Genomic DNA, 17,046 nt, shown 5'->3' on the forward strand with positions numbered 1-17,046 from the left:
TCTGTCCTTACGCACGTTCACGATGTAACTGAACTACCACAACCAGATAGTATGTTGTTAGCTTTATAACTACAAACTTCCTTATAATGTCAACGCACACATCTAAATCTACAGTTCTGTTGAAAATATTTGTGTTCAAAATTCGCTAAGCGGCAATTATTGTATTGCGAAATCTTTATGTAGGTAATGTACTATTGTTTTCTCTGGAGAAGTGTTCGTAGTTTGAGGGAAATTTCGTAAGTAAATTTAGCAAAAAGGAAGAAAGGGAATTTTTTGATAAAACATTAAAGATCCAGGGAAATTCTGGCGTTGACTGATTGACTAACATAATTGCTTATTTTTTTTCTTTGTTCTTCAGAAATAGACCAATACAATAGCAATAATGTGTGTGTGTTCAAAATAGCATAATTTCCAACTATTGTTGGCTAGGTGTATTTGTGTGTATTTTTCTTTTAAAAAATGAAGGAAAAGTAAAAAAAATAGAATTTAAAAAACAAATGAACAAAACAATGTGGCTGCCAGTTCTTTTAATATATCTAAATTAGTATTAGCACACAACTTCTGTCATAGGAATTGGGCAATCAAGAAACTAGGAAAAGTACGATAAGCAAAGAGTTGAATTGATTGAGTTTAACGTCCTGTTCAGCAGCGAGGCTATATGAGACGTGGACCTACTGATTAACGTGGAATCCGAACCACATGAGCTCACGCCGGGAATCGAACCCGGGTCTCCCACGCCAACCGCTTAGCCACGAAGGAGCTCTCGATAGAAAATGTTTGTGTGAATAGACTGAAATTTTCTTAAGAACCTACGAACGCTGCTCTGGAGTAGAAATTTCAGGCAACCAGTGCTGAAAGATATCGCAGCAACATCTATACAATTTTTGTTGAATATTTTTCCTTCTATCAAAGCAGCTCTGTTCTTGTGTAAGAACAAGCATAACGGATTGGTTTTCCCTATGTCCTTCCTTGAATTTTTGACAACTCTAGTGCATGTGCTATCATTTGGCACTATCTTATGTCAGCAAACATTGCAGTGAATCAAACTCTTCGGCGAAGTTTCTCAGAAATATGGCAAGCAAAATGCTTCTAATAACATGTTATTTCGACGGCTTAGTGTCATAAGAACGTATCTGGAAAAAAGTTAATTTTTCAGAATCGCGAAAAGAAATGTTTTTCTCTTTCGTATTTGACTTTAGTTTTTGATAATCCAAAATGCTTTTTATTTGATCAACCGTATTTTACAAGGAAGTTTGACTCAACAATCATTTCACAGAAAGAAACATTCGATAATGTCAGAAATGTTCGTATCTCAAACAAACAAACAAACAAACAAACAAAAAAATTTTTGTAGATACGTTCCTTTGACACTAAGCCGTCAATTTTTGTTATTAAATTTTTAACTCAAAGTTCGGTGCTGTTAAATCACACTGTAATAGGAAAAAAAGATAAAATTCTACAATATTAATAACATTTAATCTAAGGAAATATCTTTAAACATAAGTAACAATCAATAGATCTTACGAAACTGAGAATGTCGATATCTAAAGCGTAAATTGTTATACGTTCGAGCATTTTTGTTAACATAAAAATTAACGGTATAACTTGAACAATGTTAATACATCAAAACTGATCGTAAAACATACGTACACCATGCCGTTCATTATGATATTAATAATACAGTATACACTATAGTTAAAGGTATTATTATTATTATTATTATTATTATTATTATTATTATTATTATTATTATTATTATTATTATTATTATTATTATTATAACACAAAATTAGAATTGACTCCTAAATTTTATTTTTTCCACCTTTATTTTTTTAAAGAATACTTTAAAGTAGTGTTTTCCAATCAATGTGTCGCGACACACTGGTGTCAGGCATATTCCTATAAGATGTGTTGCGAAATTTTAGGATTCAAAAAAAAAAAAAATATAAAGCATTTAATAATTACTTAAAAATTAATTTTGAGACAGAGGGTACCAGTCAAAGTCTCCAGCTGTAGCAACAATACGGAGTCACTATTTTACAAAAACTTACTAGTTTTGCACTATTATAACTTATATTTCAACCTAAACCACTTGGTGATACTACAGCCCTTTGTGGGGCTGAGCCACTCCAATGCCATCTGTTAGCGACCATCGGAACTAGGTTCAACCTAGTGATTAACACGTGGTCACTGCACTGCGTTGCTCTGTCTTTAACAAAGCGTTTCAGGAGCTTCCTGGACCTGGTGACTGCTCATTTTGCCTCACGACACTGACTAGACGCAAAATAGTTAGGACGGATCGGCCGGGAATCGATCCCGTCACCATGCGGGCGTGAGTAGGGCGTTTTAACCACTAGATTACACTTTATATTAGGGGTTAACTGCTGTATCGCCGGACCAGTTTTAGGAAATTTACCGAGTCAATTGGATAATTTATTTAAGTTTGTGAGGAAGTATGAGTGAAAGTCAGGTAAGGGGAATAGTAAAAGTTAAGAAAGTGGTTGTATTTGCTGATTGTTTTTGATGTAAGCAGCACTGTATGTGGAGGCGGATGGACTGTTTCGCGGCGAGGTGCACTTGTTTTATTATACGGATCCATAGACTCTAAAATGCACAGAAAAAAAATAGGTAAGTCTTTAATTTACCCATTTCATGTCGAGAACAGAACCCAACCAACCCCTGCGAAGCTTCTAACCCGTTCCTACTACTACTACTACTAGTACTTATATTATGGATCCGTATAGTAAAACTACATACCTAATAACGTAATGTAACGTAACGTAATGTAATCCAACCAAATATAACCCAATGCAGTACATTTTGGTACTTGTTTTCGATTTTCAAATTGGTCCGGCGATACAGCAGTGATGCCTATATTAGTGTTATTAATAAAAAATCAAACAAATATGTCGTGACGTCATAGACGTTGAGTGAAGTGTGTCGTTAGCCAGAAAAGGTTGGGAACTACTGCTTTAACATATCTAAAATTAACAATGGTGATGCTTTCTTATCGTAAATCAAGGCACAAAGTACAACAGAAAATTATCAAAGAGGAATAGAAGCATGTAGTATAGATGGTGTCCTCTACTTTTTTTTTTCAGCGGTTCAACATATCACCTTATATTCAAAAAATATATATTCGAAGCCAACTAAAAATATTTACGCGTAGTTTTCAACAGTGAACGCAATAAACATGCTTTGGAAATCGTACGTTGAACATTTGAATTCTAGAAAAGTTTTATATTTTTGAGTTTTCTTTAGCAAATTTAATTTAATTTAAGTTTATTATTATTATTATTATTATTATTATTATTATTATTATTATTATTATTATTATTATTATTAGTCGTAGTCATAGTAGTAGTAGTAGTAGTAGTAGTAGTAATAGTAGTAGTAGTATATTCGGTTGAATGATGTAATTTCTGAAATTTATGTGTAGGGTTAATATAGATTCAGCAAACTTTAATTATTACTATTATTATTCGCGGTTCGTTTAGGCAGCAAAGAACGTAGTACTGCATATGAGTAAAAATAAAAACTTACTTTGTATACTACCCGCACGACAGTTGTGCAGAAGGAGTTGCCTACCTAGAAGTTAAAAATTTGTTTTGGAATTGTTTGCGTTACACGGAGGCTACGTACGAGGGGACCTATGCAGTTTAAATGGGATTCGAATTCGTATTGGGGTTTCTATCCAAGTATAAGTAAGTCGATCGGAAATCGCGAGCAGTGTTATGACTAACGTTTCTGACCGTAATTACTTGATTCCTGAGACGCCGAAATTCTAGGAAGTTATGAATTACTAAGATGACATTTATTTAAGGTGGATCACCACCCGGAAGTCTGTACATATTTTAGCTCATTCTCTTAACTACTGCACAATGAAACGTTATATATTATAAATATTGCACTATAAGATAAAGTTATGTTTCAGCTACAACACAAGATACTGATTCATCTGGTTGTGTCTTCTGATATCGAAAAAGGTAACAAATGAAAGAAAATATTTGATTCGTTTTACAATGAGCACACAAGACGGCATTTGCTGTTATATCTTACTAGAAATGTTCAATTTTATGAAATGTTTATTTGAATGTGGAAAGTACTTTAAAGTAACGATCTTATTACAAAATAGATATCTTGTTTGACCGTTTTTCGTGTTATGTTTCACATTTTATTTAAATATTAATTTACATTTAAGGAAATAGAATTTGAGAAGAAACTTGCACAGAACGCCATAATGCGTTGTTGCCAAATTTGTACGTTTACTGTGGTAGTCACAATAAGAAAAGTTTTGGATTCTAGCGTTGCAGTTCAAGAAGAGGAATCGCGGTAAGGGTCGAAAACTAATTTCTCCAGTACGTATTCAAGAAGAATTCCATGATTACTTCCTTTATTATCTGGCACCAGTAAACACTCAGCACTACCTGGCAACGCCGCGCAGCGTTTAGCATAGCACCGAGAACACCTAGTGATCCGCCTTAACAACATTTGATCAAAAATGAATTATTTTTTTCTATTGCCTTCCGCATTTGATTAAGTGGCGGTTTGTTACGGTATATTGCACAATAATTCCATTTCAACAAGTGATCAAGTAATTATTCCTGGGCTATAATAAGTCAAATCTTCTGGAAAAGCCTTCCAAAGACACTACTTTTGTTTATTTGTTTGAAAATGACTATAGTGATTGCGAGGACTCGTGAAGCTTGACCTAGATCTATCAATTTTACCACCCACTAGAGCGCGAGGGTGTCTCCCAGTCGCCAACCCCGATCCATGAACTGTTACCAGTATCATCTCTCGCGCTATACGGAGAACATTAGAGGAGGGTACAGTGTTGTCAGATTTCCGCTAAGTTTCGTTTTGTTGTTATTGTTTTATATTTTTGCTATTATTACTGTTACAATGTAATTCGAATAATTGTTAGTGTTTGTGTTATAGTTCTTTAAGTGCTGTTTTTTGTTGCTCGTTCGCCATGTCTTGTAAGCTTTGTAACATTGTTGGTGTACTTCGGCTGTTTCACGTTTTCACAAGTGGGCATTCGGTAGGCAGTTCCACGAATCGTACCGAATAATTCCGATGCATCACACGTAAAACAGTTATATGATTAATGTAGTGTTCAGGCTTCATGAGTCGTCGCGGGCACTATTTTCATCGTTATATTAGATTTTTGTATTAAAACATTGAAATAATAATTTTAAAAAATAAATTTGTAACCTATAAGGAAGCAAAAATTATCCACCCTGTATATCAGCCATCTTGTAAAAGTCCCCTAACCCTCTCCGTCTATATTTGTATCTGTCTTTCGGATATTTTATTGATAACACATTTTTGGTTCTATTTGCGAGCACAATTGCTTACACTGTCCGAGTAGTCGCTAATGCTCTTCGTCTTTAGAGCGGTCCCGGGTTCGATTTCCGGTGGAGACACTCGGTCGGAAAGGTGTAACAGCTTTTCCAGGTCAGCCATCTTGAATGAGTGGGTTTTCCTCATTCACACTAGGAAAATGACAGGATGGTACCTAACATATACGTCCCAGGCTGCTCCCTTCCTTTCCCATTTGTTTCTTCCTCTCCAATTTCGTGAACAGTGTGATGGCCGAGGGACGTCATCCCTCATATGTGTAAAAGACTAACTTGGCCATAAATGCCGAAAGCCCAGAAATCTAATTCCTAATTCTAATCCTGTAAACAGTGTACTCTGTACTGTAATATTATCATCAAACTACAATAATATTCCACGTAAAGAGTATGCAGTGGAGTACCGCTAATCCGAACTAAACGGCGTGACAAACATCTTTGCATTTGAAGGTGGCGCCTCAAGCTCCCTAGCAAATGAGAGGCCAGCAATATTGCCACGTTTATTTTGTACACATCCACGTCTATCCTCTGCCACCTGATCGCGCTGTAGTTCGTCTGCTTAGCTATAGCCACACCCCTTAGCACTTGGCAACATCGCGTCAGAGCTTGCGTTTTATTCGTTTAGCTGAAATGCCAAGATGTTTGTCACAGGCTTTAATTGGGACCGAACCCTGTTTGGATTACATGTTTGTTCAGATTAGCCGGAATAACAGTAAAATCGCGGTTTGAAGCGGATGAACGGGTATATTGTGTTGTAATACATAGCGTATAGTAATTCAAAACACGTTCTCTGACTACAGTATATGTACTGTACTGAAACAATGTTTAAAATATTGGAAAAACTTGATGCCTTTATTTTACCACGTACAGTAGTTACGCAGACGGAACAGCAGCGCTTGACCTAGCACTACGATACTTAGAACAACAAGCTACTTCTACACTCACCAATAAAATACTTATAAGATGATGACGAAACTACTCTCTTCACTACGACAAAAGACAATAACTGAGTTCATGTTTTGTAACAAGTAATACTAGTACGGTACTGTGGTACTGTAGTAGACTAGTACAATACTAGTACTGTACTCTACCAGTATTGAACGTTCAGCTTTATGTCACAGTACAGTTCTCATTCTACTTCATTACTGTATTTCACTCATACTAAACTTATGTTTCAATATTGTGCAGTACATACACCGTATTCTATTTCAAACTTCGTGTAATTGTCGTAATGTGGCTTAAGGCCTAAATACAGATATTAAAGAAAAAACTGTATCTAACGAAATTTTACTTTCTTTTCTTCGAAAACATGCAACCAGTTTCATACTTTTAGTTATTAATTTCCTAAAATTCTGTATTTTTGCCACAAAATAAACAAATAAATAAAATTTTCCTCCCGGACCCGTTCGGATTACCGGGACTCCACTGTATTACACACACACACACACACACACACACACACATATATATATATATATATATATATATATATATATATATATATATATATATATATATATATATATATATATATATATATATATATATATATATATATATTATGTGACAATAGAGTACTTTACAAATAAAATTCTCTTCCCAAATGGTGTTATTATGTTCATAAGTAACCGAGAAATTAAGCGCAATGTATTCTCAAAATCGACAGAACTACATCTCAATACGCGGAACTTTTGATCTTAATTGACACATCAAATTCAACCATTAGCACAAAAAATAAAAATCAAACTTGTATTTTATTTCTTTTTGTACGAAGATAACGGGCGGCTTATTTATAAAAGAAGAAAATGAATTCAAGTAAATCTGATTTCGTATAATCTCTTTATCAAAAGATTATTCCTGCCTTTTTTTTATTATTCTTTTATGTCATTTTTAACATTTATGAAGTTAATAATTCGTTTAAATAATCTCAAGGAGAGAGGCAGAGAAAGATAAAGAATGCAGCGCATATGTCAGTGTCAATGAGTTTAGTAAAGAAATTTTCCCCTTTTCTATTCTAGAACCATTTTTCATATTTTTAAAACAAGTGTGTTCAATAAATGAAGTTCATAGAACTACGAACATAAGTGTTAAAATGAAACCAAAGCACAGATGAACCAATGTTTGTTATAACCAATGATGCGAACCTGAAACGTTATAAAATCCCATTTCAAGAAGCAGAAATTACCATTTTGCACTTAAATTTCCCCGTTATACTAATAAATCATTAAGAGTGAAATTATTAGGTTACTTCTTGTTTCGCAGGGTGCCTGATCCGTGTGCTGTGTTTTGCCAAGTTTACCAATTAATATTTCGCAGAATCGCAAGACAAGTTTTGGTAGCACCTCAATATTAGAAATATTTCACGTAAGAAACAAAACACCAACATAGGTCTAAAGAGGTGCGGCTCACAATACAGCCTTGTCACACAAGTGCAATCGTGATTTACTGCAACAAGAACAAATTGCTGCAAACACAAAGAGACATAAATAAATAAAAAATTATTTGCGTTGAACTAATAATGGCATGAACCTTAATAAATTTAGTATACAGATGCGACTATTAATATCACTTTGTCTTCATTGGATTGTAATTTCAAGTATCCAAATGAATGCAATAAGATACTGCATTAAAGTATGAAATAAATCTAACATCCCCCACACTTGAACCTAATTCTAAGAGTCCGAGTATGACTGTCTAAACGTCTCCACAATCTTTCCCGCAAAGTTAAATTGCCTGCTTCCAGCAGCCGCATTCTCGGACTGTTCTTGCTTCAAAAGTAGAATAAATTTGTATATATAGGGATGATTTATGTCTATTTCCTATTAAACTTAAAAGGCTAAAACCTCGGTATTGTACATGCTTTTTGCGCTATTGTTATCAAATTTGTTTCTTATTGCTCTGAAACATTAATTAAAATATAACACAAATGTAATACAAATATGGGCATACTTCTGGTGCAGTGCCAGCTTTCTACACTAAGGGGAAAAATGTAGGTGGCATACTTAAAAAGATAGGTTACATGCGTAATTCTTGTAGTTTTTGGACTTAACGTACAGAAGACGTATAACTGAAAACGCATGTTTTATAATACCTTTTGTATAAGTGTTCCATCTATACGTACTTTCCGTATGAAACAATGTAGGCGGTCAGGATCTCACATACACCGTGTACAAATGGACGTATATAACATATAGCTGACGAAGGTAACATATGTATGTGCATGTTATATACGGAAACCTGTTAGATGTCAGACATCCTGCAACGGCATGATGTAACATCTAAGTGCAGTGCCTATGTAGCATACGGATAACGTATGCTCCGTATTGATTTCTATAGTAAGCAAGAGGGTACCGTATATTTGTACAATATACCGCTGTTCGGAGAACGGATTTTTCTCTGTGTACAAACTTATGTAGAAATAAAATATCTCGGTCTGTGAAACAGGAACACACGCATTGGATTATTTTTCTGTTATTCAAAACATGGCAACCCTGAGCGTAATAACCAGTTTGAATCCCTTTCTGCGAAACAGGAACGCACGAAATTAGTGTATATTCAAGGGCGCCCATGTTGTGGTTTCCAAGGGGAAGCAAATATAAGCGAGGTTTCAAATATAGTTTCAAATTTTGCTATGACTAATGTAAAAATTGTATTGGTCTCTCGGTATTCCCAAGGACGATTTCCTGTAGGGGGGGGGCGAGCGTCCCACCTTGCCCCCTCTAATGGGCGCCCTTGTGTATATTAGTTGTTTCTCTTCAATATATGAGTGAATGATCCAAAAATCCTGATCGTATTCGTTTATCAAACAGCTTATGAACAGATATATTCCTTAATTGAAAGAGACAATTGAAAACGCTGATGAAAATAAATGCATTTTGTTATGAGTTATTTATTTCCATCACGCTTTTGTGCCATGATCTTTCACTAAATGTAATAAAAACTAAATAAACGTCATTCTTCAGTCATTTCGTATGGAAATGATTTGGAAATTGGCGTTTCTCGTTTTACCATCTTCCGTTAATTTTGTTGTCTACTTTTTTCTTTAATACCAGAGTAAATTAACTTTCCTTGGCGCCTGTTTTTTTTTTTTTTTTTTTTTTTTAAGATTCACAAGACACTGCATAAATTATCTTAACCCTCATAGTACATGCATTCAAAATGCTCTCGCCTTTGGTGCGAGGGGTCCTGGGTTCGATTCCCGGTGGAGACATTCGGTCGAAAAAGTGTAACAGTTTCTCAGGCCAGCCATCTTGCGTAAGGATTTTTCCTGGGTTTCCCTCATTCACACCGAGCCGAATGACGGGACGGTACCTAACATAGAGGTCTCAGATCGCTTCCTTTCTTCCTCAATCCCTTCTTTCTTCTCTTTCATCGGATAGTACTCGCCGAGGGACGTCATCCCTCATTTACACTCATGTCCAAAATTATTGTCGCATATCTATAACTGTCTTCTAGTAAGAATAAAATTTGATAATGATTTTGCAGGGTACTTTTAATACTGATACTATGTGTATAATCGGGAAATTTATATTTGTGGTAAATTTTATAGGAAAAGAATTATAAATACGAAAATTAGAATGAGTAAAACAAAATGTTGCTAAATGGACAAGAAAGTTTTATTTTCGTTTTATTGTTCTTATTTACTGATCCTTTGACATGAAATTTGCCACATACATGTCTTTGCCGATTATACACATACTAGCATTATAAGAAATACCGGGCGAATTCGTTATTAAATTATATTCCTAGAACAACATATTTATAGACATGCGACAATAATTTTGGACATGAGTGTACATGAGAGGTTAAATGGCCTTAGATGCCGACAGCCCAGAAATCTAATCCCTAATACCTATAATAACAAAATTTTGCAATTAGCAATAATTTTACGTTTATTAAAGACTCACTTGTCTACTCGCAGATAGATAATTTTCTTGGCGTCAATGGAATAGACATATAATAAATCCCATAAATTCTGCCAATTTTTTTCTACGAAAATTCCCTTTATCCCATTTCGAGAAATGATAGTCAAAATATCACACAATATGTGATATTTTCCACGAGTTGGCATCACTGTTTATAATTACGTCAGTCTTTATTCTAACGATTTAAAAAAAAAAACTTTTTTTCTCTGTGTCAGAATTTGTACACACGAGTGCAATCGTGGTCTAACGAATAATAATTTTAAAGTAAGGAACACAGGCTTAAATTTTCCATTGTACAGTATTAATAAAGTAAAACTGACCAAAACATCAAATATATATTATTAATAATACCTGTGAGTCTAACAGTTTTGGCAACTTAATTATCGGGCTTCATCAGAAACGTTATCAAAACATGGCCGAAACTGTTAAGCAAGTATTATTAATCTATATAGTACTAGCAGCGTTCACCCCGCTTCGCTGCGGTCACCCCGGAACGCAATAAACTTTGTTACTTAGATAATTTTTACTTTTTCGCTTTCAAGTGATATGATAAAAACCATAGAAGATTGCAGTAAATGTTAACATTATATCGCCTGTCATTTATGTTAACCCGCCCCGCTTCGCTGCGGTCACCCCCGAACGCAATAAACTTTGTTACTTAGATAATTTTTACTTTTTCGCTTTCAAGTGATATGATAAAAACCATTATAACGCCTGTCATTTATGTTAACCCGCCGAGTGACACGGTCATGCGGGTTGCATATAAATACGTTTATTTTTATACCTATGATGAACTAACAAAGGATTTGTACGTAATGGACACCTGAATGGTCAATTATCTCAAGACACTGGTAATTGAAAATTAAAGTGATATGATAAAAACCATCTAGGGTCCAAATCTTAATAACCCCCCAAAAATAAAAGAAATTGGTTCAGCCGTATTAGCGTGATGAGCGGACAAAGAATTTGTACGTTCTCTTTTATATATATAGATTTGGTACTTTGGTCACTTTTTTTTTTTAATGATGTGGACAATTTCCAAAGTTATAACAAAGAAAATATAAATTTTCCATTCTCTGCTGAAAATTATTTTACAGAGCGCATATTTTATAGGTAGTACTACGAAACTCTGAACTTCAATGCTGCACTATAGGTTTGTACTAGAAGTTGAGAATTATTTTGAAATTGGCTTTTTATTTATGCTGTGGAGTTAAAAAATGAAATCGTTGAGTTTAACGTCCCACGATTATGCCTGTTAGGCTAAGGGAGACGGATGATTAAGGCAAATGAACCATGATGCAAGAATTGGTGGAATGACAATGTGGAAGGACACAGTGATACCCGAGAAAATCCACGACACAATGTTATCTACCACAAACGTACTTGGTCATAGATCGAACCAGAGACCCCCACACACCAGAGATAAACGCTCTACCGTTATCAACCAGGCCCGTATCCAGGGAGGGTCTAGGGGGGCCGCCCCCCTAAAATTTTCACAGTAGGCTTGCAAATGAACTATAATATAGTGATGAACTATAATATGGTTGGATCGGGTTCCCCTAACTCCAGCCGGGCCCCCTCTACATTTTGGGGGACTGGCTACCGGGCTGCTCTACACTGAGCCACCGACAAAGAATTATGACCGACCACGTTGAGCTATGAAGATCTATGACCGATTTAGTTGACTTTAGTTGCATGGTGTAGGGTTACGTCGTCGGTCCCTATGGTTGATTTTTTCTGGCTTTCTAGATTGGAGTTCGCAACCTCTTAATTAAAGTAACTACACAATTGTGTCACAATCACTAAAATATTTGTACCGCACCAAAGATCAAACCAGAATCCATACATACCAGACGCAACTGTGCTAATAAATCAAAATACTTTAAAAATTATTATTATTATTATTATTATTATTATTATTATTATTATTATTATTATTATTATTATTATTATTATTATTATTATTATTATTATTACATTTTCAGCCCCCTAAAATAATAGATTCTGAATTTAGGCTTAGTTAATAGCTTAATTTTGCTTAGTTATTTCCAGAGATAACGACTTAATGGCATTAGTAGACGTTTTTAACTGCAACTTTAGAGGACTATAACTCTCTCTCTCTCTCTCTCTCTCTCACACACACACACACACACACACACACACACACACACACACACACACACACACACACACACACACACACACACACACACACACGCAACAGTGAGCAAAATTGACAAAACAATACTTTGATAATAAGCAACCTTTCAATATACTTAATTAATGACATGATCCATAAAACAAATGACATTTCTTGAAGTCAATTCAATTTATCTTGAATTAATTTAGATTTTAAAAAAATCGTGATTAATATTCATTTGAAATTTAACAATTCATCATCCTTATCATAGGTATTATGTTATTATTGGCAGGTCACCTGCTCAAACGGAGAAGCTTTCATGTTCCATTATCTTCCCCTAACTTCTTCCTCTTCACGTACGATTTATCTGTTTTGATATCGTCCATTAGTTGTAGTCTACTTCGCCCTCTCCCTCTCTTTCCTTCCACCATACCCTCTAGCACGTTTCATCATATCCAATGCCTCAACCAATTTCTCTTCCTCTTCTTAATAATATCTAAAATTGTTCTCTTCTGCCCAATCATGTCTAACACACTCTCATTCGTTTTCCGCTCGATCCAGCTAATTCTCTCAATTCTTCTCCACACCCACATTTCGAAATCAAGTCGTTTCTCAACATTTTTTTGTATAATGTCCATGTTTCTGATCCATACAGTACAATGCTCAACACGAAGCATTTTATCAGTCTTTTGCTCAACTCTTTATTCAAGGTCCCACAAAATAGTATTTTTTCCTCCTAATGGCTTCTTTCGCCATTCCTGTCCTTGATTTTATTTCACACTAACATTTCATATCATTAGTAATAATACGGTGGCGTGTTGTTTGCCACGGTGTTGTTTGCCACGACTCGATTTTTGTGTTGTTTGCCACGATTTTGCCACAATCTTTGCATTCTGGTCTTATCAGATCTGATTATCGTGAAGGTACACACACACTTGGAGTGAAAGGAAGGGTTGCCAGGCACTTTTGTTTTTGATTCCCTGGGACAAGTGGTAAGTGTTCTCGCCTTTGGAACGAGAGAGGTTTCATTAGACTCGCTGCTGAAAGAGAACATTAAGCTCCAAACAAATGAACACAAAACGTCATAAATATCACAATAGCTTAGTAAATTGATAGCCCTATAATGACATTTTCTCTTTTAACGGATCTCTTAATATCATCTCCTGTTACATAATGTTCTGTTTTTCCTTATGCTACGCGACTAAAGAACTGGATGGTATATCCTTAAGAAAAATGAAATGAAATATTTCCGTTTTACGTCCCACGCTTATACCGTGTGAGCTAAAGGATATGATGATGATGATGAGAATGAATAAAAAATAGTGTATTGAAGAAAGTGGGAGGAAACAGAAGACCCCGAGAAAATTCACGCACACGGTGCTTGCCCACCACAAAGCTAACTTCACGCGAGCTGAAATCTGATGAGAGATCCTGATAGCATGAAACAACAGCAAGCAAATATAATGTAGAAAACCTCAAAACAAATGTAAACGGAAGATCACACTTCAAACTGATTAAATGAAGCTATTTCCTGGTATGACTATAAACGCGTAACAGTGTCCTGATTTTTTCAAACTATGCTTAAATGTAAATATATCTCAATAGAATCAGCCTATACAAACTCATTAAAACATAAATTAATAAGCAATCGAGTATTGTCTAATTTCAAACAACCAAAAATGTAAATCCATTATAATGGCTTACGGTCAAAGTCAGAAATGGAAAAATCAGATATAATTTAAATTTTGAGAATAAACTAAAACAATCCTAAAATTCCTTTGGAGAGAAATGTTTAATGAATACTCAAAACTAGGGTTAAGAATAAGAGCAGTAACCCAATAACGTGTTTGGGACCGTTGACATTGTATGTATTCTGTTTATTATAAATATAATAAGAGATTTGATTTTTATAATATAGTCATCTTGGCAACCCTCAACTTCTGAGTCGATTTTCTATAAATCTTCACGATTATGATATAAGAAAGTCAGAGAGAACAATACCGTGGCAAACAACACCGAAATCGAGTCGTGGCAAACTACACCGTGGCAAACAACACCAAAATCAGGTCGTGGCAAACTACACCGTGGCAAACAACACGTAATCAATAATACTGATCAAGTATCGAAAACTTGTCACCTATTCTATTTTCTAGCCTTCTATACCTACTTCTATATTTGACACCGATTCCTTCGTTCCAATCACCATGGCTTTTGTCTTTCTAATATTTATTTTCATCCCATATTCTTCACAGTCCTTCCTCAAGTTATCTAACATCTTATTCATTTTCTTGAGATTCCACAACAAGCGCCATATCATCTGCAAACCATATACACCTAACCATGTTACCTCCTACCGAAATACCGTCTTTATTGTGTAGTCTCTTTTTCACTATCTTTTAGGTAAATATTAAATAATGAAGGCAAGGGACAGCATTCCTTTATCGAACTCCCATTCCAATTACATTCTCCTCTATTGTAACACTTGGCAATTCGAACACCATAAAATTATTAACAATTTTTCTCTATTTGCACTTTTTTTTTTTAAAAAAAAATCGATTTATCAAACACATCAAACTGAATTGGACAGCTTACCTAAGGCAGCAAGGGCGGCAATCACAAACACGTACTTCATTTTGGTATAGATACACTGTACAATATGATGAGCTGTTACTGCTTGCTGAAGAATTGATGTGCAACTGGATGCAATTTACAAATTGCGTATCTTTTATTGAGGTTGTGTGACGTGGAACGTTAAATATCGTTACTTCTCTTCTTATCACCTTATCTCGGAGTTCCTCTAATTGGAATTTCGATTCCTTAATAAATGACGATTCATTGCAGAATTGAAGATCAATATTGAAGCTTATTTCGAAATTACTGATAAGCTATCATTACAACAAAAGAGTAGAAATAACACATGATAAAAAAATATATATATACACAGTAAGCGAAATAAAACACGAGGTTTTCAAAGAAATTTAAAGCAATTTACGTATTTCAAGATTTTTTTTTTATCTTACCTAGGTACACACACACTAGAATTTTTCCATTATCGCGACAGAAAATAATTGAATCTTAAAGATTATGTCATTATAGAAAAGTAAAATGGAAATGTTGTAAGTTATCATGAATGAAAACTATGTCACACTATAATAATAAATTCTTTGAATGAGTTAAACCACAGTTGCAAAATCGGTGACGCACTTCGAAGTAGACATTTAAAAAAATGTTAATCAAATTTGAATGATTGTTGCTTTCAAAATATTTAATCTTGGTTAGAAGAAATAGTATGTACGACAAAGTTAAGATATTTATAGAAATGTTTTGTTAAATGGAACATAGCGTCATTATCTTCGTAGAATGAAATAAATAGTTTTATTCATCTCTGTGGAGAACTTACCTATTATGAGTTGGCTCTAGAACAGTGATCACCAATCCGCCGATCTCGAGCTACTAGTAGCTCACGGGGACATTTTCAGTAGATCGCGTTAACGCACTGGTTGGCTAACCTTGATTCTTCCACTGAGCTGACGGTGAACGACAACTGGTTGTTTCTCCCGCGCAACTGCCATTGTCAGTGTGATCTCACAGTTGATTATATACGCGTGAGGTTGTGCACGTTGTTTTTCCTGTATATATTAGGCATTTACTAATTTGGATAGTTTGATGTCATATTTACTAAGTTTATAGGTAATAAACAAATGGTAGATTTTTTTAAAAAAATGTGGTAGTTCTTTTGATTGGTAGCTCATAGTAGGATTTAGAAACGGTACGGTAGCTCAGAACCTTCAGAAGTTTGGCGACCACTGCTCTAGGACAATGATTTTAAACTTTCCCCATGACGTACTTAGTAGCACATGCATATCGCACGCGAAAAATAGTTCTTTGAATTTTAGAGTTCAGCGTCCCTTTTAAAATAGGGGTTATATGAGACGTGAACCTATAACTTAACATGAAATCCGAACCACATGAACTCCCAACAGGCATCGAACCCAGGTTTTCCACCCTGAAGGCATGTTCGTTAAGCATAAAATCAGGAAGTAGCTCACACCAGAAAATACTTTATTCCTCTTCAAACTATTTTAAAACACGAAAGGAAGAATCCTTGGCTTTCACTTAAGACTCTCACATACAAAAAAAAAAAAAAAAAAAGTATGTATTTAGTTCGTAATTAACAAAATAGATTTAACATACAGTTATTAAAATTAAATAATAATGTTATTTATAAAGTAGTTCACAGGATACCAAGACAACATGATAGGTATTCAAATGCAGTTAAATTCGTTCCTCTAGTCGCTGCTGTAACTTAGATATTGGGGGAGTTGTTATTCTGGCAATACTGTAATTTCTATGAATGGCAACACTGAAAATTCTTCAGGTTCATATTTTCTGTCGTAGAATAACATTATCTATGATTATGGTAAGTTGCATTTCATTATCTTCTTTCACTTATGAGAAACAAGCAAAAGAAAAATGGTAAATTTTGTATTATTTTTAGTATGTCAGGCTTGTCAAAGTTAACTTTAAACATGTAATTGCTCAATTTTGTCAGCTATTTCAACTTAATGGGGCGTTTACACTTAGTCGATTTAGTCGCACGACTAAATCGACTCGCTGCATT

General features: G+C 34.8%; 1 protein-coding gene across 1 annotated transcript in view; it reads right to left on the reverse strand.

Annotated features, from left to right (window-relative positions):
* Positions 1-15,163, reverse strand: part of LOC145681392 (uncharacterized) — a 36,454-nt gene extending 21,291 nt beyond the window's left edge. The window contains exon 1 of the mRNA XM_081753044.1: positions 15,018-15,163. Coding sequence (XP_081609170.1) covers positions 15,018-15,057 — 40 coding nt within the window. The 5' untranslated portion in view covers positions 15,058-15,163. The remainder of the gene's footprint in view (positions 1-15,017) is intronic.
* Between the last annotated feature and the right edge of the window lie 1,883 nt (positions 15,164-17,046).

Source organism: Thermobia domestica, chromosome 3 (genome assembly GCF_964235325.1).
Source record: "Thermobia domestica chromosome 3, izTheDome1.hap1.1, whole genome shotgun sequence".
Taxonomy (NCBI): Eukaryota; Metazoa; Arthropoda; class Insecta; order Zygentoma; family Lepismatidae; genus Thermobia; species Thermobia domestica.